At 43.0% G+C, this 27,808-nt stretch overlaps 2 protein-coding genes across 4 annotated transcripts; one reads left to right on the top strand and one right to left on the bottom strand.

Moving 5' to 3' along the window:
- Positions 1-365: 365 nt before the first annotated feature.
- LOC144943131 (calmodulin-1-like) lies at positions 366-5,043 on the top strand. Its single transcript, XM_078870334.1, has 6 exons — positions 366-505; positions 2,063-2,093; positions 2,577-2,720; positions 3,021-3,127; positions 3,582-3,717; positions 4,195-5,043. The coding sequence occupies exons 1-6, from the start codon at positions 503-505 to the stop codon at positions 4,221-4,223; spliced, it is 450 nt and encodes a 149-aa protein (XP_078726460.1). The 5' UTR covers positions 366-502; the 3' UTR covers positions 4,224-5,043.
- Positions 5,044-5,911: 868 nt separating this feature from the next.
- Positions 5,912-27,772, bottom strand: MTIF2 (mitochondrial translational initiation factor 2). 3 transcript variants are annotated; one of them, XM_078870331.1, is made up of 14 exons: positions 27,648-27,772; positions 25,545-25,701; positions 25,282-25,423; positions 24,981-25,155; positions 24,045-24,205; positions 22,468-22,644; positions 21,398-21,537; positions 17,331-17,455; positions 16,677-16,881; positions 14,343-14,598; positions 10,463-10,603; positions 9,527-9,691; positions 9,258-9,401; positions 5,912-8,661 (listed from the first exon to the last, which is right to left on the bottom strand). In XM_078870331.1, the coding sequence occupies exons 2-14, from the start codon at positions 25,698-25,700 to the stop codon at positions 8,486-8,488; spliced, it is 2,163 nt and encodes a 720-aa protein (XP_078726457.1). In that variant the 5' UTR covers position 25,701; positions 27,648-27,772; the 3' UTR covers positions 5,912-8,485. The 3 variants fall into 3 exon arrangements, with proteins under 3 accessions (XP_078726457.1, XP_078726458.1, XP_078726459.1); XM_078870332.1 differs by lacking the exon at positions 10,463-10,603; XM_078870333.1 differs by lacking the exons at positions 24,981-25,155; positions 25,282-25,423; positions 27,648-27,772 and having other exon boundaries at positions 25,545-25,594.
- Positions 27,773-27,808: the final 36 nt, after the last annotated feature.

Raw genomic sequence — 27,808 nt, 5'->3', positions numbered from 1 at the left:
CCGGGACTCGTGCTTGATAGCGCAGTGCGCTATGACATCGGCTCAAGGCTGCTCACAGCACCGGGGGGGGGGGGGTCAGGCTCCATCCACTGCACGGCGCCTCTAACAAAGAGCCGTGGCGGTGGTGGAGAGGGGGGGGGGTGACAAACACCCGATTACATTTACCAGCGCGGATAAGCCGGGCCCCGCGCTCCCATTGGTCGAGGCGAGGCGCGCCAGCGGGCGGTGCTTATCCGCGCTGGGAAATGCAAATGCGTGTTGGCGGGTGCCGTTGCGAATGCGGCGCGCGGAAGGACACAAGGCGGAGCGATACACCCCGCCCAGCCCCGCCCCCCCCCCTCCTGCGCTCCCCCCCACCCACCCACCACACACCACGCCTATGGCGCGAATAATAATAAATAGGCCGCTTCACCGCCGCGTGTGATCCGGTTGCCCGTGTGTCGTCGGTGTGCGGCAAGCCGAAGCTGTCAAACCCCGCGCGAACGAACGGCACGAACGCGAAATGGTAGGTCGTGGTTGTCGTCGTTGTTGTCTTCTTTGCTGTGTTTCGAACGCGGCTCGTGTTAATTTTTCTCAATGTGGATATATATTCGTGGGATTTGGAATTTGAGGTAAATGCGTATACGTACTTTGGTTGGGTGTCGTCGTTTTTTTTGTGTGGTCTTGCGCGAATGGTTATAAAACGCGACAATTGAATACGCGTAAGGGCGCGTTGCATGTAAAACAAAAATGTTAAATGGTGGCGATATGCGTGTTGATGAATGCGGATGGTTAAATGGGGGTCGGTTCTTTAATGAATACGAGTAAATATTTAAGTGATGTTTTGTATTTAACGTTTTTCTGGGACAAAGTGTACGTTGCGACATATGGCGGCGTTATTAGGATGTAATGTGCAGTATGATGTAATACGTGCTGGTGTGTATATATATACACACGCAATACGTGGGCATTGCTCATCCCACGATCCACACGACGATGTCTTGCAATGATGCAGTAGTGGCCATAGCTGATAACAACGGCGTGGTTCACACATTTTATTTTACATTATGTTGACGATATATATTTTATATTTGTGCATGACGATTTTTTTACGTGGACGATATCCGTGAAATGTATCCGTACATTTTTGTTTAGTTAATACAATTTCATTGAAAGAAGCCTCGCTGGATTTTAATATTTTTTTCAAGGATGTCGTTTATTTCGTCTCATTTTAAATGAATAAAACCCAGCATCTATCTACTTTAAGGCGGCTGGAGAGCCCATTCAAAAGTAACGGGGGGTTTTTTGTTTACCAATTGTACATTTTGCTCACCAAATTTGACACGAATACGTAACGCTAATATACAGCACAATAGAGAAGGCAAAATATATTCAGGTTAATGCTTTGGCGTGTATAAACCATTATCGGTGACAACGTGGGGCATTGGTAGCCAGTGTCTCTGCCTACACGAGCTAGAGCTATTGATGGATGACCGTGTATTGATTGTGTGTGGTTGGGTTGGGGAGGTTACGGTTTGCATGGGTTTTTGGATCGGCAAAAAGGATTCCACGACATTTGCATTCATAATATTCATAATATATTTGCATTGTTCAACGGGGATGCTTCCGCCAGGTGTTAATGGTGAACATCCTGGACTTGCAATGCAGAGGTCGCCGGTTTGATTTGACCTCCCAGTGCGGCAGCGGAAAAAAATGTGCACGTTTATTCGATTAATTTCACCTTCCTGTCCATCCATTCGTGTTTATATAAATATCTATGGGTACACAGTTAGTCCCATCGACAAATCACGTGTGGTGGGGTAGAGTGTGGGCACTCCCACCCATTGCAAGACGTCTGGGTCGGCATGGAAGAGAAGACAAAATTCCATCGAAATTAGCTCTTTTGAGCCCCCTCTAGCGGGGAGGCCTTTCTGCCCGTAGTGGCGTGATAAATACATTTCACCATTAACATTGTAAAGCGTCCATGTGAAACGGTGACTGAGATATATACGTGTCAAAGGTTTTGAATGCACTGATTGTAAAGCTGCTGTCCCTAACATGTTCCATTTCTATAATTTTTCAGGCAGACCAGCTTACAGAAGAGCAAATTGCGGGTAGGTGACATGTTCGCATGGCATGGATATTTTACAGCACGGAGTACATCCATTATGCCATAAGTGCAATCATTAAAGACCACACATGCATTCTGTGCATTATTAAAATGCCTCAAGTTTGCACAGTAGTGAGCTAAGCTATTCAATTCCCTGAATGCTTTGTATTTTGCATGTGAGCATGTGCGTGTTTGTGTGCTGGTATAGAGTGGTGCCGTGGTGGCTAGCACACTGCCCTACGAATCCAGTGACTCTGCCATGGCCAACATTAGTGTGGCGTGCTATTGAACTGGCCTGGGAACCCACCGAAGTCAACTCGGTGCAGTAGTCAACATCAGCACTTGGGAGACAATGGTGGTCGGGTGTGGTGCTGGCCAGACCACCTCCTTGCATGGCACATCGGCCTTAATAGATCCTTGCCTGCAGCGCTTGCCCCAACTGTCTTTCTACGCTATACGGTTGATAATTCTCTCATTTTCCCTGCAGAGTTCAAGGAGGCGTTCTCCCTTTTTGACAAGGATGGCGACGGTACCATCACTGTCAAGGAGCTGGGCACCGTCATGAGGTCTCTGGGCCAAAATCCCACCGAGGCTGAGCTGCAGGACATGATCAATGAGGTGGATGCCGATGGTACGTTCAAAGACCTGTCAAGTATCACGAGTCATCTATTTTTTTCTGTCTCACACCCTAAGGTAGCTTGCCATCAGCAAAGATGACAAGAATGCCATCGGTTAGAAAGTTTAACTTTTCTCTTCAGTTGATCGCCTGGCATAGGCGTGGCCTTTTTTTGTAATGGAAACCATTTGTAGGAAGTACCAGCCATTTGTGCTACATGATCTCATAACATAGATTTATTTACAAAGAAGTCAAAACAATTGCACCATTTCTTTTTCCCTAACTTGAACTTTTTATCCCTTTTTATGTTTTCAGGAAATGGAACCATTGATTTCCCCGAGTTTCTGACAATGATGGCGAGAAAAATGAAAGACACCGATAGTGAGGAAGAGATACGAGAAGCTTTCCGAGTGTTTGACAAGGTGAGATGAGCAACTTGAGCTTTTTTAGAACCAGTGGTAAAAACGACAAATGTACCGACTGATTTTTGTGATTCATTCATAAATTTGTACCTTTTGATGCAATTGCATTGAGATGCTTTATACATCTGAATTGTATTGCATGCCAATTTGTGCCTTGTGGCAGTTTGTCCCACAAACCCACGTGGGTTAGTAAAAAGCATTTTTACACCGCAGTGTTCAAGTTCAGACCATAAAAAAAACCACAATGGCTTTTTATTGTTAATGATGTCACGTGGTCTAAATTAGTTGCTTTGAAGCAGCTTGCATATGAAGCCTTACCATTACCAGATGAAGTTTTGGTTCAATAACTGAACCCACGCAGTTTTCCACCATCTGTTGCAGGCATGAAACACCGTTTTGTTATGCAGTCATGTTTAATTGATTACAAATTTATATATTTTTTGCATTTACACAGGATGGGAATGGCTACATCAGTGCGGCAGAGCTGCGTCACGTCATGACGAACCTGGGGGAGAAGCTCACGGACGAGGAGGTGGACGAGATGATACGAGAGGCTGACATCGATGGAGACGGACAAGTCAACTATGAAGGTACATAAATTTTGTTGATGCTGTGTTAAATGGCAGATTATTTACACAAAGTATCTTATGTTGTGACAAGCAGATATTATGGAGCGGGGAAGTGAGCTAATTGTAAAACGCTTCGACCGTTGTGGCATTGGGCATCCACGATGCTTTGAGAAAATAATTTGTTTGTAAATCCAGGCTTGTTTCAATCACCATTCAAGGCATTTTGATATTTTAGAAATGTTGGTCCAATATAGTAAATTCATCTCAGTTCAGCCTTACTGATTTTGAACACAAATATGCATGTTGAAGGTATATTTGTTCACACAACAATTTATACCTTTCAAAATGTGGTCAAAATTAGGCATGATTGGAATTTATTTAGTAGCAACATCCATTAACCAGATTACATGAACCTGATGAGCCATATGAAACATTTCCTCTTTTGCAATTTTGTTGTGTGGAAAAAAAACTTACGTTGTGTATTTTGTTGTTTTACAGAATTTGTCCAAATGATGACAGCAAAGTGAATGTGGAAGGCGTTCAACCAAACGACGAAGAACAAATTGCTATTTTTAGGACATACTTGAGGAAAAAACTCAAATCTTGACGTATGTTTCCGTGTGTCGCCCACTACTCATTAAAGAGGAACAAATTACTGGAATGCTGTCTACAGAAAATGTTATACATGTCTATAATGGATTTACAGCTGTAATCAGCTAACAGCCATCAGTATCTTTATTCCATTTTAATTATTTAATATGCATGAAAATAGCTTAAATAAGCAAAAGTGTAGTTTGATAATAGAGTGGTGGAATTGGCCGAGACATGTACATATATTGTATGTTGGAATGAATTCATAGGAGACTGTTAATTTTATTGCCAATTTGTCAAGTTTCAAGTTTCTCTGCATCCTATACAGATGTTACTGCTTTGCACTATGGTATATTTTAAGTGCTTGTGGGGTTTGTCTTTGCCAAAGTGTTTGGGTTAATTTGTTTCGCAGACTAGCTTTTTAGACAACCAAAGCCCAGTTATTCTGTGATTCATATAGCGCAAACTCAATGTTTGCTATTGTGTTATCTGAAGACCTAGGCTAGGCATGTTAACGACAAACCTGCATACACATTCTGGTTTGCTAAAACTCCCAATGTCAATTAAAGTAAACATCAATTTACTGTAACGTGGCTATTGGTTCATTCTGCTTAGTTACAACATAACAATCATACACCAATATCTACAATTGTTTTCATTTTTCTATTTTTCTTTTTAAATGTTGCATGGGACTTGGTGAATCTATCTACGGTAGTGTTAAGCTTATAAATAAACGCATGGAGGCGGTGAAAAGGTGGTGCTGTCTGGAGTGCATTTATGCCTGAACTAATAAGCAGCTGTGCAAGATGATTTACATTGAGCTGATCAAATGATAGGGAAAATGCCTGAGAATTTTGATGAATGGGTAAAAAAATGAGCCCAAGTGCATATAAATGGTGCAAGCCCAGAAATATATTGATCACACTACTGTTGGTGGAAGGGCCCTCCCACTTCAGGGAGATCAAAAGAGTCCCATAAAAGGGTATTTGGCCCATTCTTCCATGCTGGCCAAACATCGTAGAAGAGATGGGAGTAACAACACTTTACACCACTACACACGACCTGCCCATAGACTGACTAATTGTGGTTGCACACATTTTTACTGCTGGGTGGACAGAGGCAGGGGTAATTTAATAAATGTGCCCATTCCAACTCTTGTGCTGGGAAATTGAATTAAACCCTAGAATGCAAATCTAGTGTGATAATCGTTACACCAGACCAACATCTCCATGTATGTGTCTCAGCTCCATATGACGGTCCGAACAGTGCTGGATGAGTGGCCATCATGCACTGTCAGCAGAAAACTAGCAAAATCCATTGTTGTACTCGACTATGTTCCAATGTCTGCCCACCAACCTTGACGAGTGAATGTTGAAATAAACCCGACGACCTGGATCACACGGAGAGGCCCTCATCCAGCAGTGGATTAACAAATGTGCTATACATGAACATATATTGAATGTACAGACATGGAATAGGACTTATTAATCTTTACCCAGGTGAAAGCTCTCAGCTCGATGAGGAAATGAGATGCATGTAGAATAAAAAAATCACATAATTAAAACATCTATAATCATTACAATAAAATAGTATTTTCATCAATAACCATATTCACGCAGTGATGCAATGTTACCTTCTGGTATTTTTTATTTAAAAAAGGAACATTACATTCATATTCATTGTTTTGTTTTGGTCAAACATGGCCATGCATTTTATGATTTTCCTGAGAGGTCTGAAAGGTTTCACCAAAACAGGCCCATCTTCAAATTTCAGCAAACCATTTTTATGCACAATTCAAAACATCGGCTTAAAAATATATAAGTGAACAGTAATTTTTAGATTTTAAATATTGATATTCACTGCAGAAATCCTATTTTCACGTGACTTTTATAGATATTCACATCTGGTTTATGAAACAATTCAGTTTTGAAACTGCTGCTTGATAAATACCTCGTGATGGTCATGGGAATAGTTGACTATACTTCACGTTAGTCAGTGTGGGTATGTGACTAGCCAAATTAAACTACAAATCCACCAGGCCTGGACTCCGACCCGTCAACACAATGAAATAAAGTGATTGAAACTATTTGTGGAAAACACCAATATACAAAAGGGTTTACCAGTGAAGAAAGATGAAAACCACATTTTGTTCGAGAGGAGGCTGGAAGCGCGTCCATGTCTGCTCTGGTTGAAGGGGCAGGAAAACCAGGGCCAGAGTTCACGACTGGTGTTCTCCAATCCCACGAATCGAACTCTGGTGACTGGGTTCGTAGTGCAGGGGACCAACTTTTGCACCACTTGTCATGAAAGTGGATTTATCCGTCAGGTAAAGTAGCACTACCCACGGATTTTTGTGGGATACACGACCACACGAACCCTGCTCAAAGTCTCTGGGATGCGAGTGACGTCACCACCGCGCACTTAACGGGCAGCAAAATGTATTTTTAAGTCTTGAATGTGTTTGGCATATATTGAATTACATGCGATTTTTTCACATTTCTAAAATGTTAAACTAGGAAAGCCAATTATCTGATATGACAGTTTCATATTTCTAGAAAATATATTACTTTTTATATACTGCCCTCAGCAGCAAACATGAAATCAGTATTTTTACAGTCGCAATATGTCAACACGTACACATAATTTTACAAGTTAATATGATACAGGCTGATCGTACATGTCGTTTAAAAAACGTTAAACATATGTACGTTTCTCATCTTCAACACAATGTTATCGGTCATGAGCTATCCACTGATGTATGAAGGACTACCACTCAAGCGGTTGTCATCTCTCATGGCCTTGTGATACAATACATTTAGTGCTTACAAGAGCTGATTTCATGACTCCATCTCTGCAGTCAATAACCTCAGCCACGTTCCTTCCTTTGGCCGCCACTCCATCAGTATTCTCGACCATCATTCTAGTTGTGTCCTGCCCAAGCCTATTTAAATGTCTCCGTTTGTTCTCTAAATCCAGGTTCTTTTCCTCTCCGTATAATTCCAAGCATGTACCTTTCCATGCTGATTTGTCCACTGTTCATATTTTTCATACAGTATTATCAATGTTCATGACGCGTTATGCCAAAGCTAATTAAACATGTTCTTCTTGGGAACATCGCCAAGTTGATTCATAATTGATTGTTAGGTTAGGCCACGTACTGATCTGACAATGTCATTAAACAACCGTTCACCACCGGGCATAATCTAAAATTGTCACGTGCACAACTGTTTAACGCACCCGTTATTATTGTCAGCTCACCGTTAAATTGAACTATTCTCACAACCAAATTTCGCAATTAGATATAACGTTTCATATGCAACTACATCAAAAATAATGACAATATCCAAAAAGTCTGAGTAACAATCCAGGAAATCAGAATTACTGTCAACTGATGCAGATTTCTTGCCATGTTTTTCATTAAGAGTTCAGTTTTACAAAAGTACCCCAACCTGTTTTCAAGAACTTCTTTATTTAAACAATTTGTATGCGAGACTACCTTCAATATCCTACCCTAGATACCTGTAGTCTGATGTACATTCCAGTTATTTCCCTTCTGATAGATAGCTTCAATTAAGGTGAACTTTTTGGATGACTCGTGTTGCTTATATTTATCTCGAGCCCTACTTGCAGCCTTTATTAACGTCTTCCATCATTTCCTGCAGTTCGTTTTCCATTGGTTGCTATAATGACTATGTCATCACCAAATAAGTAACGGTTAATATTTTTTTACATTCATACTTATGCTATTATTTCTCCACCAATACAATTTTGGAACACATCTTCCATCGCACACAGATGCAGAAAACATGCTGGGTCTGCAAATTAAGTCTCGCACTTCTTATCTTTGAGGAAATGCAATTTTTACAAGTATAGCATTACCACTAATAGCACTTGATATTCTCGTGAAACATTGTAACAGTTATGCAATAGCATGGTACATGCTCGTGCTATGAAAGGATAGCAGTGACTACGAGAAGAACATTTTATATGCATGCGAGGGAGATTGCCTTTTTGAGAATTCAGTTGGGTAAAGAAAATTAGTGTGCAAGCATGTGCATGGAAGTGCAAAAAACAACCCCTTTGTACAACTTTAACACACATGGCCACCTAACAGAATTGCATTGATGCCTGCATTACCAAGTAAGCAATACACTTTTTAATATTTCGATAATCATACATTCTGGGCGACGGTGTGTTTCTAAAACCCTGGAGGTTTCCATTGTATCTGCTGAGAAACCTTCTGTTCTTCATAACAGATAATGCTGTCCCCGATTTGAAAGTCGGCATCATCATCATCCATCATCACGCCACACTCCATGCCTGTCTTCACCTCCTGCACGTCATCCTTGTGGTGCTTAAGTGACGACAACTTCCCTGAGGAGGCAAACGGGCAAAACAATTGTGAATGACTTTCAAACCTTTGTGAGAAAAATATAATTTGTAAGGAAATGCTGCGAAATAGCCAGCAGATGGCAATACAGCACCAGATTCTTAGATTTAAACTGTGTGGATGTTTGGGTATTGCCCCCTCGTATAGAAAGGTTTTCTCTAGCTACCCTAGTTTCCTCCCACTTGTCAAATAGTCATTAACGGTATTGGTCAAATATCACAATGCAAGACTCTACTGAAAGAGACTGGAGACTCAGTGAGGCCTTCCTAGGGATGAAATGGCATAATTTGGTATACACTTCTCATTAGGAGAGTGGTTGGGAGTGTCCAATTAATCTTTGTGATTAACGACTAAAGTCAAGAAATTGGGTTTGCTGTGGAGGATGGAGGGAAGGTTTCAAGCAGGGGGAGATGGGGAAGTGAGGAGGCATGGATGAGTGAGCTGGACGAGTTTTGGCCCATTATGGCAGAACACATTTTCACGCGACAGCATGTGAAATTGACGAGTTCATATACGAGGTATAGTGCATTATATTAACCAACATAGATGCATCTACGAGTGCACCCAATGCTTTATTTACCTTGCCAAATAGTCTCGTAGTTGTTGCGGACGATCTTGAAATAAAAATTTCGATCAAATCGGCCCTTCTTAATGCGGCAGCCTGCCACTGGAACTTCATTCTTGCCCACAGTGACATCGAACTTGGCCAGGACAGTGGCACTGCCTGTGCGCAAAAAATGCATTACACACACGGTGAGCCAGAACCATACGTTAGTCCAGTCCGATGCGATGCTCACAAAACGAGAAATGAAACACCAGGACTTCAGTTCACAGGCACAGGCCACCCACCTACGACTACCTCCTCCGTCATCAGCGGCAGCTTGCTGTCCAGTTCGGCTTTCAGGTCATCCACCAGCCTGTAAATTATTTTGTGGAGTTTGATGGGTACGTTCTTCTTTTCAGCCAGCTGCATAACCACTTTGTTGGCATTCACGCCAAACCCGTACACCGTCCCTGCGCACATTAAATCACACCGCATCGTTACTTACGCGAGATAACTGCATCGTAAAGCCATTCTTGCCAAAAGCTGGTGCCACAAAACAAGGTGGCCACGTGGCTCAAAGGTTAGAGCACTGATCTGGCACCAATGACATCCTGGGTTCGAATCCAGTCAGCTTGAATCGAATCCTGACCTCCTGTCACATCAATTCATCAAATCAATGGGAAGGGGAGTGGGGGTTATGCCCACGTCGTTAATTGAGAGTTAACCGGAGTCGTATGTCTTATGACAGCAAACAGTGATGCCATCACATCTACCCCGCTATTTAAAGAACGCAAAAGGAGATTTCTCCACAAATCTGGCTGTCGCCTGATGAAGCTAGTCGTAATTACTGGCGAAACGTCGTGCTCAGACTGTAAATATTGTGGCTTTGCTCTCTAACACACCAGTGTGCTGTACAAGTAACGAATTTGCATATTCTGTTTCCATGACAAACCTTACTAATTGGCTGTATCGGGTGGTGGTGGGTTTAATGGCACATTTATATATTAACGCCATCTAACCCAAAATAAATAACCCGTATTATAGATATAAGAGAGGTAGAGAACAGCTGTGAAAAAGGCGGACTGATGGAGTTGATGAGGCACATAGAACAAAAAGAAGAAGGTAACATCAGCAACAAATGGCATATGATGTTCATCAACAGTGGAGGACTGTTGCTGGACAATCGTTGACCCAGTGGCCTCAATAAAAGGGCCGGGCAGGAAGACAAGAGAAATGCGCACCACTGAAGGTCTCTGCCAAGAGAACGTCTTTTTCGCTCACGTCCCCGATGCCGAAGTGCAAGACGTCCATCTTGACCGCGTCGTTGCAATCGTAGCTATCCAGAACATTGAGTATTGACTCCACCGAGCCATCAACGTCACCTGCGAGAGAGTGTGCATTGTGATCACTTGGTGATCAGAATACAGGCTCACAGTGGGCCTTAGGAGAGGGTGGGGGAGGGGGGATAGAGGGTACAACTGCAAATGGACTCCGAGCTCAGGGGAGGTGCAAATAATTACAAGCAATTATTACATTTATAATTCAGTGATTGTTTCATATTATTGCAATATTTGGAAAGATGCAACAACAACAAAAACAAGCACTACATACCATTGAAATCAAACCAATTCTTACGATAAATGCTAAATATGTCGGGGTATATTATAATGTAAATTTGTGGTTAATATCTCAGCCACATATTTCGACCTTGGCCGAGGAAAAGTTTCTCACTTTTACAAAAGTGACGGAGGATGTGAAGGGATGGGGCCCCTCAGCCAAACATTATCACGAACTGGGTCCCCACATATCTCTCGACGGACCTGCTCGCAAGTTAGACCACACTTACACGCTTTAAATTGAAGCCTTATATATTTCATAATTTTAATGACATGTACATCTTTAAACTGCAGTACCCTTGAGTGGGTACTGAAGAGCATTGAAGCTGTGAAGAGCATAGAAGCCATCCAACACTGAATAGTAATTCGCTCACTGCATTTCGCAAACCTACATGTAACAAAGATCAATTTAGCCGTACAGGCTTTTCAGGACAGTGCTGTTAGTGAATGCCAATTATGGCCTATGTGGCACACGAAGGCTGATGTGGCGAGAAGGATAAACAGTGACCTGCATTTATCTCCCTCTTGCTGATGTTGTCACATTGCAACTCGTTTCAATTGTATGGCTGAGTGAACCGATGGACTGTCCAGCACTGGTTCAGATACAAATTTCCAAAGACCAGCAATAAAACCGTAAATCTGGCTACAAATATTTTGATGTAAAAACCGAACATAACACTAATTAATCACCACGTCTAAACATTGACAAACATTTGACTCAGCTGGGCATAACTATGACCTGAGCCAAAAGTCAAGATTGTTTAGTAGGTTCATAACGACTTTTATATATATATGACCTTTACAGTTATTTAAATAATTATTTACAAACAAACACACGCCTTTGCATTCCAGTAGTTGCCAAATTATAATTCCTTTGGAAGTACAGCCTACCTTTGATGACTACACCACTGGCCACAGGCTATGCACTGCCTCTCGCAGCCCAATTGTTTCCCACACACGCCCATCTGGGCAATATTCTTGGATCTTTCGGTAAAGTCACATAGAAGGGAAATAATAAAATAATAAAATAATAATGCAAAATCTAATTCTCACGACGTTTCGGCCACAACACAAGCAGCCGTCCTCAGGTGAAGAAACAGAGCGGTCGGAAAGACAGCGTCCCAACGACTTTACCGAAAGATCCAAGAATATGAATCCCTGCAGTCACGAAAGCTTTAAATCGACATCTGGGAAATTTTAGGGCAAACTGTCATCGGCAACGGGTGGTGTACAATTGTTTTTATTGTAAAAAGCATCGTTGCAAAAAAGGTGAACTAATCTAATACAATGCTTTAATCTTGATTTGAAGCTTTCGTGACTGCAGACAATTGCTCTTTGGTTCTTTCGGCAAAGTCACGTAGAAAGACAAAATTAAATAAATAATAGATCACGACGTTTAGATTGCAACACGAGCTGCTTCACTTCAGTGAAAAAACTGGAACAGCAAAAAACAATGAGATCACCGGCCGAGGTGACATGACTTCCCAAGGTTGTGTGCTCCCAAGACCAATCGTTGTTCGCAACACATTTGTCAACTGTCTTTCCATTGGCTAATCGCATTCGTGTCACTGCGCCACTGCCATAGCAAACCACCAGAGTTGTGCATACATGTACATCCCGTTGTCAACCCACTGCGAGATGAGTGATGTGAGAGTTATTTGACCACATGTGACCACACTGAAAAGTGTGGGTTGAGCATTTACATTATGAGACCTCCTTTGCCAGTAGCAAGATATAGTAATAGGTTTTTACCCTTTTATCTGGCAACAAAACTGACACCTTCATGCAAGGGATCATGTTTGCATTAACCACAACACTTGCGGTCAAAACGCAAACAAAAAAGACAACTCTGATAATGTATGCACTGTCCTTGAAATTGATTGGTCCACACCCGAGACAGATTTTCTTAGAGCCCAGTCTCACAAGGTGTTGGACCAGATGACGCCAAAAGGCCTTTTGCATTTTGACCGCAAGCGTTGTGGTTAATGCAAACATGATCCCTTGTAGAAAGGTGTCACTTTTGTTGCCAGATAAAAGGGTAAAAACCTATTACTACTACTACTAAGTGTGGGTTGGTGAAAGCTGGGAGAGCATAAGATGTGAGCAGCATAGTGCAGACATTGCTTTTCTGACACTGCCCTCTGCTGCCAACACTGTGGGCCCACAGCAGCCGATTTAGCAACCTGTTTTCTATGCATGGTGGTCACTCATCAAAGCACAATGCAGACTCAACCCTATTTGGCTTCCAAGATCAGACAATATCGGATACATTTTGTGTGATTTTGGTCATAAGCAATGTTCTTATAACTTGCTTTTGTCAATCCACTGCTGAACGAGGGATTCCCCATACCCGGTGGGGGAGTGAATGTTATTTAATCAAACTTCACTACGCTTGTCAGTGTGGGTTGGTCAAGGCGGGAAGCAGAGGTGTGGGTGCATAGTATGGTACTAAAGATTTTTGCTGCACTGCTCTCTCGCACTCACAATGTAACCCAGCACACAAACTATATTATGACCTGTTTCTAAACCTGGTGGTCACCTGACCATGCATTATCGAGGTTTAAAATCCTGCTTAGCTTCCAGGATCTAATGAGGTAAGGCACATATCGAATGAGTTGGTAAGAGGTAAAGGTCCTATATAGTGAAAGCTATATGGTGAAAGCTATATGGTGAAAGCTATATGGTGAAAGCTATATGGTGAATCAGCATCGGAGAACGACGATTCAGTCTTATCTGTGAAACCATGAAACAAATAATTTGGTAATACTGCATTGGCAGTGCTGCACAAGCACAAACAACAACAAAAACACATTCATCAAAAACACTGTTGCCTTAAAAGGGAAAAAAACACCGCACTGCACGCTTTCAGATGCGCTTCCGCAGCAGTCAGGAACGCGATTCCTTCCGATATTAGGAAGCCACTGGAGCTATGCACACTTTAAAATCACCTACACTGAAAACCCATTTCTTTAGAACAGCTTTTTGTGTTTCGTTTGTTGTCCTTCCCCCGCACTTCCGATTAGCGCAGTTGACTACATACTGTGCAAAAGCAGTTAAACATACGTACATAAATAGTCAACATTTTTGGCAATGGCCCTTCGTTTTATGGCAGCGTTACTATCTAAAACAATTTTTATATTACCAAGTAAGGCCCACTGAGCTATGTTGCTCTTTTTCATGAGCGACCTAGCCACAGAAGATAGCTCAACGAAGTGGCTTATCATCACGTGGAAATGTATACACATTATTCTAAACGTGGAGGAAAAAACTGTAGGACCCAGAGAAAAATCCATGTGACCTCGGGGAGAACACGCAGTCGGGATCGAACCTACGACCTCCTGCGTACCAGGCGAGGCAGATAAAATCCCACCACCGCGGCATTACAGATGGACACGCCGCGCTTTTTTGGTCAACTCGTCGCATCCCATCACCGTGTGCCGCTCTGCGCAAACCGGGGAGCGGTCGTTTGATGGCGAGGGCCCCCTTCCACGGAGCAACCGCTCACCCTTGACGACGAGCGACAGGCGAGGCTCGGCTTCCTCCAGGGCCCTGCCGGCAGCCGCCTGCTGCTCCCCCTGCTTATACGCCAGAGCCTTGGCCACCTTCTGCTTGCGCCTGCTCAGCGAAGACAGGTCCTCGCGCAGCCGCACGTACGCCTCGCGGTCATCCTCCTGCCGGGCGCGGATCGCCTCGCCCTCGGCCTCCTGCCTCTCCAGCCTCTCCATCTCCGTGCGCCACTCCACCACCTCCTTGGCGCGCGCCTTCGTTAAGGTGCAATAACAAACAACGATAAAAAAACAAACGGCGGCCGTGTCACGTTGCTACGCGCGTTTTTGATTATGAGACTTTTGCTGCGGCTATACCGCTCCTTGATACTGATACCGTACCTCCGATTAGCACGGTTGGCTACGTACGGTGAGAAAGAAGTTCAACATATATACAAATCACACAGCGCTGGTGTTGGCCACAGCCAGGAATCAAACTGGAGTTGCTGGGTTCATAGACGGTGTGCTAACCACTGTACCACCGTTGAGTCTCGGGCATTATTACTCCTGAAGGTGCCTTTGCTTGATTTTGTGAAATCTTTGGGCAATAATAATAAACCCCGACAAATCCCAACGGTGTCTGAGACTGACGAAGTGTCTCAGGCAAGAACGCTAAACTCCTAGAACCCGAAAGGTGCTTTAGTCTGGTAATTTGTATGCTATTGTATGATTTGCTGTGTGTGTGTGTGTGAGGAGTGGTGGTGACGTCACCACGATGCTTGTGCCAGGCTACGTGGCCTCAAGGTGCACATAGCCTGGCACAAGCGTTGTGGTGACATCACCGCCACTTAGTGGCGAATGGCGGTTGTTGTTGTTCATGTGAGGAGTGGTATCGCAGTGGTTAGCGCAGTGTGCAATAAGTCCGTTGAACTGGTTTAATTCCCGGCTACGGCCAACATCAGTTGCGAGTGATACATGAAGCAGTCCTGAATCTTCCCCTATGATTAGTCAGCCTTAAAGTAGTACCTAGGAGGTGTTTAAACCATCAGCAGTGGGGAGACAAAGGCGGCTCAGGGTGGTACTAACCACACCATCTCCAGCTTCACTTGGTGGGAGCTAACAGCACTGGTCTCAGTATATATAGGGTGTATATACATTGATATGCTGCGACTGCTCACCTCTATTTACAGCCTGATGTATAGCATGTAAATATGAGCGATAATGCAAAGGAGAGCCAAGTAATACCATCTGTTGGACGGTGTGACGTCACGTGGCATGCGATATCACAATTTTCCAGCAACGACTTATCAACATAAATGTCGTGGTGGGTCCATCTGAGAGTGCTGCGATGTCTCATCAGCGGCGATCGTAACTCATGTGTAGCGACGAGCCTTTCCAATGTGCTTTAAAGTAGGCGATGACAGTCTAGTTCAAAGGAAACTTATGTTGCAGATTTTTTTTTGAATACATAAATCAACAAAAACAAGTCCACACGATTGGACATTAATCATTGGCTGGTCTTGTCACCCATATTGGTAAACAAAAAAATCCCCTACGCACCCCACACTCTAGTTGCCGCATAAATCACTGTTATTGGGTCATATCAAAGACACAAATTAAACAACTTCCCTGAACACGGGTCGTGTAGCCTAATAATACAACTGGGAATATATTGATTTATTGGATTTATTTTACCAAGCAAGAACCCATTCAAAGCTCTTAAGGGTCACATTTTCAAGTTCAATCGCACATTTCGAAGAGTTAACATAATGCTATTCAATTTGCTCCTCTCCAGAAATTATAGCACCAATTCTTTAATATGTAACTATTAATTACCACTCCTTGATCCCCCGCACTGGACTGGATAATGTATCATTATTTACTGCTGCAATTCAATTCAGGAATCAATTAACTCCGTGTACAATTTTCACTGTCCGATTTGTATAATTTCTGTCTCATTTGTGGAATTGAATATGACCCGTTCACCCAAATATAACAACAGCATGTAATATGCATATCATCTGCAACTGTTGTGGAAAGGCCACAATTCTCATGCACGATTTGGTATGTGCCATGAGCACAACAGTTGATTCCACACGATGAACCAAAACATTGTGTCCTTTCCCCCCCCCGCACCTCCGATTGGCACGGTTGGCTACATGACGGAGTTCAACATGCACGCGTACACGCTTGCAAGTCAGGTAATTTCCGACAAAGCCGCACAGGCAGAAACACAGGGACAACGAGCGTAACTCTTCACGTGTTCATGGGGGCGGCAGGCGGGCGGGTGTGCGGGCGTGCGTGCGTGCGCAGCAACGTCGCTCGTGCCACCGTTACAGGGAGGCGCCACTCACCTCGGACTCCACCTCGAGCACCTCGTCCCCGGCCGAGGGCAGCGTCTTCCAGCCCACGACCTCCACGGCGATGCTGGGGGTGGCGGCGGCCACGGGGCGGCCGCGCTCGTCGAACGTCCCGCGCACCCTCGCCCAGGAGAGGCCCGACACGAGCACGCAGCCTCGCCGCAGCGTGCCGCGATGCACCATCACCGTCGCCACGGGCCTGCGTGACGCAAGAGGTGGCGGTAGTGGATTTGGTGTTGGTTGTGGTGATGCTGGTGACGGTAGCGGTGGTGGATGCGGAAGTGGTGGCGGTTTGCGGAGGTGGTGGCGGTGAAGGCGGTGGTTGTGTAGGTGGCGGTGGCAATGGTGGCGGTAGTGATAGCGGTGGAAGCGGTGGCGATGGCAATGGTAGAGGTGGCGGTGGTGGTAGCAAATGTAGTGACGTTGTCCAACTACGGCATAGGCAAAATGGAAAGGATGCGAGCCAAGCGCAATGTGCTCGATCGGGCATGCAGAAATTCTACCCTTTGCAATTCGAAGAATTGTCACAATTCAAGGCCGAGATTCGAACCAAGAAACAAATACTGTTTTGGATTGTAGTTATTGCAGCACCACTAGTATATTGTGTCATCACATGAACCAATTAGGTATGAAAACAAAATTGCTGACCCTTTTCCCTTATTGGTGCTCGCCTCGATGATGGTGCCCTCTACAAGGCCAGCGGGATCGGCCTTCAGCTCCATCACCTCGGCCTGTGCCATGATCGCCTCTGTCAGCGCCGCCAGGTTCTCTCCCTGGAGACAACAACAAGCTCCCTTCACTGCACCGCGAGGATTGGGCCGACGGGATTTATTTACCGTGGTAATGTGATTAGCGCCATGCAAGTGTCAGGTGTGACAATTTTATCTTTTTCCACTCGCTAAAAACTAAAAAAATCATCAGTGGTCACCGTACTGTGCTAGGTACCAATTTCCACTGTACTGTCATATGAACCACGTGAACTAATTTCCATTATCAGCAACATCAGAGGCGAGTGATATCTGAAACAGTCCTGGGCAGTCCCATTCCTGAACTCGTACGACCAGCATGGGAATAATATGTGATTTGTTTTTGCTGTCATCTTGTACAGTGTTGTGAGCTGCAGTTTTGCATGAATGACGCTATATAAAATGTAATTATTATTGTCAAAGAACTACCATAACCAGCAGTGTATCCCCAAAGGGCTGTATATTAGATATATTTTCATCGTCATTATCAAAGCTTGATTTAAAGAAGGTAAGAGCCCACTGATATCAAAAGTGTAGTTTTCAAGGAATATCTGACTCATCAAGCAAGGCATAACACAAATGTATAACAATTCACAATGATTCACATTCAACAATAAACATATTCAAAATGAAACATTCAAAAGTCAATACAAAAAGCGAAAAAAAATCAGGAAAATGCAGAAATGTATTGAACATGCATTTGTCCTCGGCAGCTTATTCTTACAAATGTGAATCATCCACGAGAAATACGGATCATGAACCTGAACATTAAGAAAAGAAAAGGTAAAGTGTGAAAATAATGGAACGTTTTCAAAATAAACATGGAAAGGTGCATGCTTGGAACTGCATTTAGAGACATTGGAACTGCATTGAAAGTAACATTTGGATTATAGAATAATATGCACGGTTAAGGATATAATTATAATTGTAAAAAAAAAACGTAGCTGGGCTAGGATGGTATGATGGCTGGTGGTCAAGAATAAGAATGACGTTGCAAGCAAGGGAGGGAACGCACCTGAGAGGATGTCCGCCGCACATACATCTCAGGACTGTGAGAGATGACGATCGCTTGGGGAGTTCCTTGACTCATCTAGCCCATTTACCGGAATATTATCATTTATCTTATATAGGTTTAAATAGCACCTTATTCCAAGGCGCTTTACAGCAAACATAAATAATATAGTTTTTTTTGGGGATCGCATGAATATAAATGTGTCATTAAACCCGCCACCACCTAACACAGCCAATTAGTAAGGTTTGTCATGTAAACAGAACGTGCCGATTCATTACTGGTACAGCACGCCGGTGTGTTGGAGAGCAAATCCAGAACATTTACAATCTGAGTACGACGTTTCGCCAGTAATTACGAGCATAAAGAAATCCTCCTGTTTCGTTCCTTAAATAGAAGAATAGATGTGATGACGTCAATTGTGAGCCCTTCAAGTGCGAAGGGGGGGGGGGATTCATGAATGCACATAAATTACAATGGGTTTCCATTACGGGTTGGGTTATTAATATGGCAATCAACGCACATTATGCATGCACATTATGCATGCACATTGTCCCTTGCACCTTCTGTCGTTTGTGTCCTCTAAAATAGCAGTACCTGTGCACAGGTAATCCCAATTGACATATGATGACCTGTATAGGCATCCATTTAAACAATATATTACACTGGTCAACAAAAAAAAAAAAATTCTGGCCTGGACTTTTGCAGCTGTTTTAGACTAATTTCAGGGTGCTGATTCTAAATCTGATCTCAGATTTGCTCTATCACATCTCATTTTATGTTATCGGCATACCCCATTTTCATGGATTTTACCCAAAACTAACTCTTGTCACTTATGATTGCAAGTTGTTGCGAGTCAGTGACTGCTCTAGTGTTAAAATATGGTGCTGTATTTTTAGGATAGTGTGTTTATAATATAATTTTATGTAGATATCCACATCTATTTAATATTTTTCTTCTGCAGTTTTTATTGAAAATGCAATATTTGATATCTCAAAAACCTGATGTGATAAACAAAAACTGATGCCAGATTTGCAATCAGTACCCCAAAATTACCTAACAACCTTTGTAATACCTTATGCCAGAAAAAGTGTGTTGACCAGTGTTATTTGGTGATTTGCTTCCAAGCAGCACGAAGCCTTTAGCTGTCCGAACGGTTACAACTATTTTTATTTCTCTCAATTTCGATAGATTCTCGAATTAGTCTTGGCCAGTAGTAACTAGTTTTGCACAGAACTTCGACATTATCAATATTAATTGAGTGTCCTTGTTGGGATGTGTGTTCTGTCACTGCTGACAGTTGTATCTGGGAGTATTTCATATTTATTTGGTGTCCTTTTAGTCTCCTGCTGATCATTCGTACTGTCTGACCAACATAGCATGTGCCACAAGTGCAATTAATCCGATATACACCTTCTGTTGATCGATTCGGAAATACATCTTTAGGAGCAGACATTCGTTTCTGTATGTTATGCACCGTGCCAAATCTGACTCGGATGTTTTTTTCCCCAAAAATCTGACTAGTTTATCAGTTACTCCCGCAATGTATGGTATTTTAATAGTTTAAATTACAGTATAACCTTGGATTGCGAGTAACTTGGTCTGCGAGTGTTTTGCAAGACGAGCAATTTTTTATAATAAATATTAATTTGATAAACGAGCGAGGTCTTGCAATACGAGTAGTACGTACAGTATACGCTTTGTCTGCCGAGCGTCACGTGATCACAACTGATATACGAGTGCTTTGATATACGAGTGCTTATGATTACAAACACGTTTCCGGAACGAAATATGCTCGCAATCCAAGGTTTTACTGTACTTGATCAGTTTCAACTCTCGTGTTACTTGATTTGGTTTTGGCATTCAGTGCCCTGATAAATTTGTCCATCATTGTAACCGTTCAACTGCAGCGCTGCTTGAACATGTTCAATTTCACTTCTCAGACTATCACCATCTGACAATTTCTTCGCCCGATGCATGAGCGTCTTGATGAGAGAGGATTTCTGTGCGGGGTGACGGTGTGACTCTGCATTCAGATATCGGTAACCGCTGTGTGATATTTTACCATTTCGTTCACGCCCAAGCAGAATATCCAAAAATGTTAGAGTCATGTCAACTTCCATTTCTATGGTGAACTGGATGGATGGGTTTTGGAGTTGAGATAATTTAGAAATTCGTCAAGTGTATATTTGCCATGTGGTCAGACCACCAATGTGTCATCCACATATCTAAACCAAGCAGAGGGTTTTAGTGTGCTTGCAGCTATTGCTTTTGCTTCAAAATATTCCATGTACATATTCGCAATCACAGGAGACAAAGGAGAGCCCATTGCCACTCCTTCCTTTTGTTTATAAAAATCACCTTTCCACAAGAAATAGGTGTTCTTTAGACAGTGTTCAGCTAGTTGTGGGATATCTTCGGCTAAACCTGTGTTCGTTACCAGAGTATCGCTTAATTTAATTGACTCGTTGAGGGGAACCCTCGTGAACAGGGAAGTCACATTAAAACGTATGAGAATAAAATACACAAGATGATAGTGGTTGAGATAAAGAGTGAGGGTTATTCAAAGTGGTGGTGTGGTTATGGTGACAGGAGAACAGCGGGAGAGGTTAAGGAAAGGTTAAGGAGGTGGTTGGGGTGGAGCTGGTCGTAGCTGGTGGGCGTGGGCAGGGAGTAGCGTAAGCAGGATGGGCTAGGGAGAAGAGATGGCTTTTAAGAAAGAAACTAATTCGTGAAGATGATTGTTTTATGTGCAGTGGGAGATGATTCCAGTGAAGGGGAATAAGAAGGGAAAAGGAACAAAAGCATGACTGGGCACAGGGCACGGAGGGGGCACGATTGGGTTAGGGTGATGACGACGACAACGATGACGACAACGACGCGTGCTTTAATTTAAGAACCTAGGTGGCATACAATCACCGCACTCGCTGTCGAGCCATTTGACGCGCGGGGTTCCGCACCTTGAGCGCAGACACGTGCACCACCTGCACGTCGCCGCCGAGCTCCTCGCACACCACCTCGTGCGCCAGGAGCTCGTGCTTGACGTGCTGTGGGTCCACGCCTGGCTTGTCGCACTTGTTTACCGCCACGAGGATGGGCACTACGAGCCGAGAGAGAGGCACGTCACTCGCAACAACGCACTTGCCGCTCTGGCTGTCTTCATGCCATCGCGATTTGTTGTAAATTTAAGATCAAAATGAGGCAAAAGAGGGTCAGTGATAATGTAGCAAAGAAGGAGGCCAACAAGTAACCATCAATGCCTTGCACTGCTAAGCAGAAGGAGCAAGAAGTTGTAGCCCGTCAATGAAAGAGGTGGATTCACGGCATCGGGAACTTAACTTAGTAGTTCTGGAGGAAGTGACTGACGTGGCCAGAGAAAGACAGGAGTGGAAAATGTGAATCCAGTCTCATTATTGGTCATCGTGTAACAACTGATGGAAAATATGTAAGATGCCTGTAAGCATGTGCTGTGTCTTGAGTGTAGAAACAGAGAAGCACGCGTTAAATTTTGTAAGGTCAATGTGGATTTTTTTTATACGAACACAATAAAGTGCACATACTTGTGCAGCCCACAGTTATAGGTGCAGGCACCTCGTTATGTGAGCATTGTAATGATGTCATGCACACATACAACACAGCAAACGCATTATTATGCAATGCCCATATTAGTACCCAAACACACCGGATCACACAATTAATCAATCTGTCAGTTAACCCTTTTCCCATTCCGATGACGTACTTAGATGTACGTCATCAGTTTTTCTATCGATGATGTATGCATACATTCCGATGACGTGGGTACATGTACGTCATCCGGACAAAATTGGAAGAAAAACTAAAATTAATTAACTTCATCGGTACGTCTTCAGGTCGGAAATTCAGCGTTGAACAAGACCCACCCTGCAACTTGCAGATGTCTCGCAACAGAAAAGTGTTAAGAGGAGATTGGGAGAGCGAATTCAGAGCGACTAAGTCATTGGCATCATAAAATGCCGTCTTGGCCCGTCACAACACTGTGTGAATTTCTCACCTTTGGCTGCCTTAGCATATTTGATGGACTCGATAGTCTGTTCCATGACGCCGTCGTCAGCCGCGACCACCAGCACCACGATGTCCGTCACGAGAGCGCCGCGCATTCGTATGTTTGAGAAGGCGGCGTGGCCAGGTGTGTCCAGGAAAGTGATGTACTCCCCGGAGGGCAGTGCCACTAACGGTCAGACATAGGTCACAGACACGGTCATATAAGCACGAATATGTGCATATAAGAGACAAAGATCCTCCGTATAGCCTGAACAGACTTTGGGGCAAATGCTGTAAGCGAGCACCTATGAAAGCTGTACCTGTGCACAGGTAATTGCCGATGCAAGACCCTCCTATAAAAGTGTCTTGAGACTCAGTAAAGCCTTTCTGTAAAGATAAAAAATGACTTTACTGTAATGATTATAAACTACAATGCAATATTCATGGTGTAGATTGGTCGGCATACATTAAGGCATTGTAGCCACAGGTCACCAGAGTCTGGGGCCATTAAGCTGAAAGGATGACGTGTGTTAAGTGCATTGCAGATACATCTGCATCAATGCGTGCATGCATTTTGTCAATGCCTCTCCACACCGTACATGTCATGGAGAATATCTGACCATACTTTACCACGCTGGTCAGTGCGGGTTGTTGAAGGTGGGGAGCATAGTTGTTGCAGCATGGTACAGTACAATCGATTTCTCTGACCTACTCAATACGAGACATGTTTTATGCATGGTGGTCACCCAACCAAGCACTAAGATTGAGCACATTCTAAATAATTTGGTCATAGACAAAGTTGCTATTAGCTAACTCAATTCAAGAAATGTGTTCAATATTATCCATTATATCATTCATGCTATGGGCCTTTGGGACTGCTTCCCAAATGTGATTTTAAAACGTAAACATGAGGATACATCATTTATTATATACGTATCACATGCACGTGTATATAGTCAAATTAAATTAACAAAGGTGCAACTGTCTCAATGCTCAACTATGTGTGTAGTGCTGTCTTCTTGGTTCTTTTGGTAAAGTTACGTAGAAGGAAAATAATAAAAATAAAACATAATAAAATAAAAATTATCACGACGTTTCGGCCACAACACAAGCAGCCGTCCTCAGGTGAATAAACAGAGCTGTCGGAAAGACAGCGTCCCAATGAACACCGCCAAGCTTGGCAGCGTATATTTAAGCTGGGTTGGGGGGAGGAGAGCGCCTTTACAAAGGAGTTTACATATCAACACCGGAATTAAGCATATTGATGAAAAATGCAGATATGGGATTAGTCACTCCTTGTGGAATGTGTAGGTGGTGGGAGGGTCTCAAAGTCATATTATGCTAGTGTATTATGTAGGATTAGCAGTGATGAAGGGAGGAAGTAGGATTAGCAGTAATAAAGAGAGAGAAATTTTAATCGTGTAGTGCTGCTCATATGAACAAGCCAGTGGATTAAAATCCACATTCGTATTAGGGGGAGAGGTGCAGTCTTTTGATAATACACGGCTATTGAGTTCTCACAAAGCGGTTGATGCCAGTGAGGTTGGAGAGTGACGCAATAACAAACATCACAAGAACCCAATTTACCGTGGAATGCTCCGATGTGCTGCGTGATGCCGCCCTCTTCCCCAGCTGCCACCTGCGTGTGGCGCAAGCTGTCGAGCAGCGTGGTCTTGCCATGGTCCACATGGCCCATGATAGTGATGATGGGTGGGCGTGGCACCAGAGCTGAGGCATCTGCAGGAGGGCTGCGTGTCGGAACACACACAAGCGATGGACAGATGCATGTATGCATGACCCGTTTCATCTCATCCATACATCTTTCCTTGCATGACTCGATTCTGGAAGTCCCTCCCATTGTCTCTATTATCAAGTTATGATAACTTTGCTGAATTAAAGAAACATGTAATGCTCATTCATTACACCTTTTAAAAAAATGTATTTGCCGCTAGATGCCTTTTTGGCCTTTGCTCAGCAACCATGATTTTGTTAAAGTGCCCCAGCCCACACGTAAATGCCCTATTAGATAAATTTACTGCAGATTCTTCAAGCAAGATGGTGTCTTGCTCAATTAAGTGTGGGGTGATACTCACCTCCTCTTTACAACTATGAGCCAGCCAGTGGTGAAAATCCACATTCCTATGGCAGGGAATAGTATTGCCCAATAAAAATCACTGCCAAAATTCGCCACAAAATGAACTTATTGTTATCAACCTCTGCAAGCTAATTGGCTGAGATGACTCCCAACTAGAATTGTATATGTCTAAGTGAATACTGTGTACTCCACAGCTGTAACTATATAATCCATGATATGTATAGGTTACTCCATCATTATCATCCTAAGCAATAAGCCACCTGACTGAATGAACATCTCCCCATATCAGCATTATATAACTTAATAGATAAATACACATACAGGACATTTGTATATTTTTTTTTTTCTTAAAACCATTACGTGACACAAATTGACAAAATTATCCATATTTACCCTCTCTGTTTAAGTGATATTTAACTTCGGAATACCTTTTCACTGCATCTTTGTTTTCTCTTATCTTCTCAACCTTTATCTTCTCTGACATGTACTTCATACCAGACTTCTTGATTACATCTTTGATGACAGCCTCATTGAGAAAAGTGCTCGGCTTCATGCGTTCAACATTCAGGTCATCTCTATGCAGTAGAGCTTCGTAAACATGGTCTGTGTTTGAAAATTCAAGTCGTTTAATTTCACTGTGACACATGACAATGCACCTAAAAATACCATGAAGGTATATCAGTGCATTACAATGTTAATTACGCAAAGCCAAGATGTTAAAGCACTCACCAATATCCTTGTTCATTGCTTTTGCAAGTTCAGATACCCTCATTTTCTGTCGAATCATCACAACTTGAGTGTCAGATTTCTTCTTGCGATTCTCATGTTTGGCCACATTGATTTTGCTGATGTTTTCATTTGATTTCCATGGCTGAAAACAAAAAAAATGTTCACGGGTTGTTTTTCATATTTATAGTACCTACATTGAACATCCTGGCAGATGTAGACCAAAATCAAACGACGCAAACGAAGTAAATGTAAAAATATCACACCTCAGTTGTTGCCATATGTCGAAAGCCACTTGGGAAGCAGGAAGGCTGTGGATGGGGTTGCATAGTTGGGTGCCTGCAGCACCAGGCAGGTGCTCTGTGTGCTTGGACCACCCCAGTTGTCCAGGCGCACTTAATCAATCTCGCACGTACGTTCATTCTGCATAAACAACAGATTAAAATGTTTGCCTAACAAATTGGATGATGCAGAGGTATTCAATTGCATTGTTGAAATTGCTGCAGACATAGATACAGGAAATGAGCCGAGGATATTAGTAGCAGAGCTGACGCTTAACTGGTGGCAATGCTTCACCTTGAATTGTTAAACTCACTCAATGAGGGTCATGATAAACCGAACGACCTAAGGTCCATATGAAAACTGGTCAGGCCCCCCCCCCTCCCCTTGATCAACCTGCACTGGTGGGGAACTATGGATAATGCCTGTAACCCGAATAGTGCGGGGAGCCCTTAATCTAACAAAGGGCTGTATCCATTATTTGCATAAAATGTGTTCTCGTAGACATAAAGCATTTCGCATGGGCAGGTGCCCCTTTCCCCATGAAAATGTATCGCCTGGACAATGCTCTCCTAATATGCAAGTGGATTATTCTAATTCTGCAAGGCACGTTCTGCGTATTACATTGAGATACCTGCTTGTAGACTAGAGACACCCACAATGTAGCAATATTAGCTTGTAGGCTAAGGACTGAAGACACAAAGCCTGCATGATGACCAAGCGGCCACGCCATCCCCCACTCTTTCACGTACCGGATGCTTCTTAAAATGTTTCTACCGCCTCTGCGCGCTGGGAATGAGATTGAACTTGGTGTAATTTAAGGATATACCGTAGTATATTGTGGAGCCGTATACATGTTAACCCCATTTTCGTTAAATGGCACGTATAGTGTATAATGAATTTAATAGCATTGCACTGAACTGGACAATGAATGTACACATTCTTTGGGTCGTTCGGTAAAGTCACGTAGATCGAAAAAAAACAATTAAAAAATAAAGTGAATGAAAAATAATAATAAAATATCACGACGTTTCGATCGCAACACAAGCAATCGTCATCAGGAGAAAAAAGAGAGGGAAAGCTGCTATATAAATAAAAGTTCAGTGTAATATCCAATTACGATTAGAATGCACTGTAGTTTATTTGAAAACTATTTGAACGAAAATTATGTAAAATGCATAACGTTCATTGCAATATTTCTCAACCATAACAGTGAATGTACATTCATTTTGACTTAAAGCTTTCGTGACTGCAGGAATTCATATTCTTTGGGTCTTTCGGTAAAGTCACGTAGATAGAAAAAATAACAATGATGATGATTGCTTGTGTTGCGATCGAAACGTCGTGATATTTAAATAAAAATTCATTCACTTTATATTAAATTGTCCAGTCATTTAGCAAATTTCACAAAACTTGAAAACTGTATTTGTTGAAGCGTTTTCGCACCGTACGTAGCCAACCGTACTGAACTGCATGATCGTATCATGCAGTCACCGTATGATTGTATAGCAATGCGTGGTGAAATTAATACTGCATTTAACTCTGTAATTTAATAATACGTGATTAAGGAACACTGCACAGAAGTTCAAAATTGTAATATGGGTTGCGATTGGCTTCAGGGGGCAATGCAATACGACAAAATTGTGTATAATAGTGGAAAGTGATTGGTAACTCTATGGCTGGACAATACATATACAATGCAATGAGTTGCATAGCAATCATATCGCACGTGATTAAATGACCTCAACCGATGTATTTGCATCGCACAGTGCCGTGTTTATATACCACTGGACAGAATTATGCAACAAGCGTGGCTGATTTTTTATATCAAGCAGCACCGGAAGGTATCACTTCTTCGGGCGCATTGCACTGCACTTCTTATACTCTGCATCGTAAGCTGTGCGCAATAGCTGTGCTCTAAAGAGACGGGGGAGTCGAGTCGTGGTTTTCCGCTCTCATTGACTCTGAGTCTGACCCCCCCGCGTCTCCCATAAACTCGCGGTGTGGCTGTCACATCTCGGCCTTTAAAGCAAAATAATAAATAAATACAACCGGCATTGTAGGCGTCGGTCGACACGCAAGCGCATTACCTCGGCGCGGAGTTCACTCGAATAAAGAGTTTATCTTTTTAAAGTTTGGAAATTAAAAAAAAATCTCCGATTCACTTCACGAAGCACCGAGCCGCAATGGGCGCCGCCATCTTTAAAGTCCCGCGAGCCTCTGCGCAAGTAGGGGGGGGGGGCAACATTCA

Source organism: Lampetra fluviatilis, chromosome 30 (genome assembly GCF_964198595.1).
Source record: "Lampetra fluviatilis chromosome 30, kcLamFluv1.1, whole genome shotgun sequence".
NCBI lineage: Eukaryota > Metazoa > Chordata > Hyperoartia > Petromyzontiformes > Petromyzontidae > Lampetra > Lampetra fluviatilis.
This window is presented reverse-complemented; position numbering and strand designations above follow the sequence as displayed.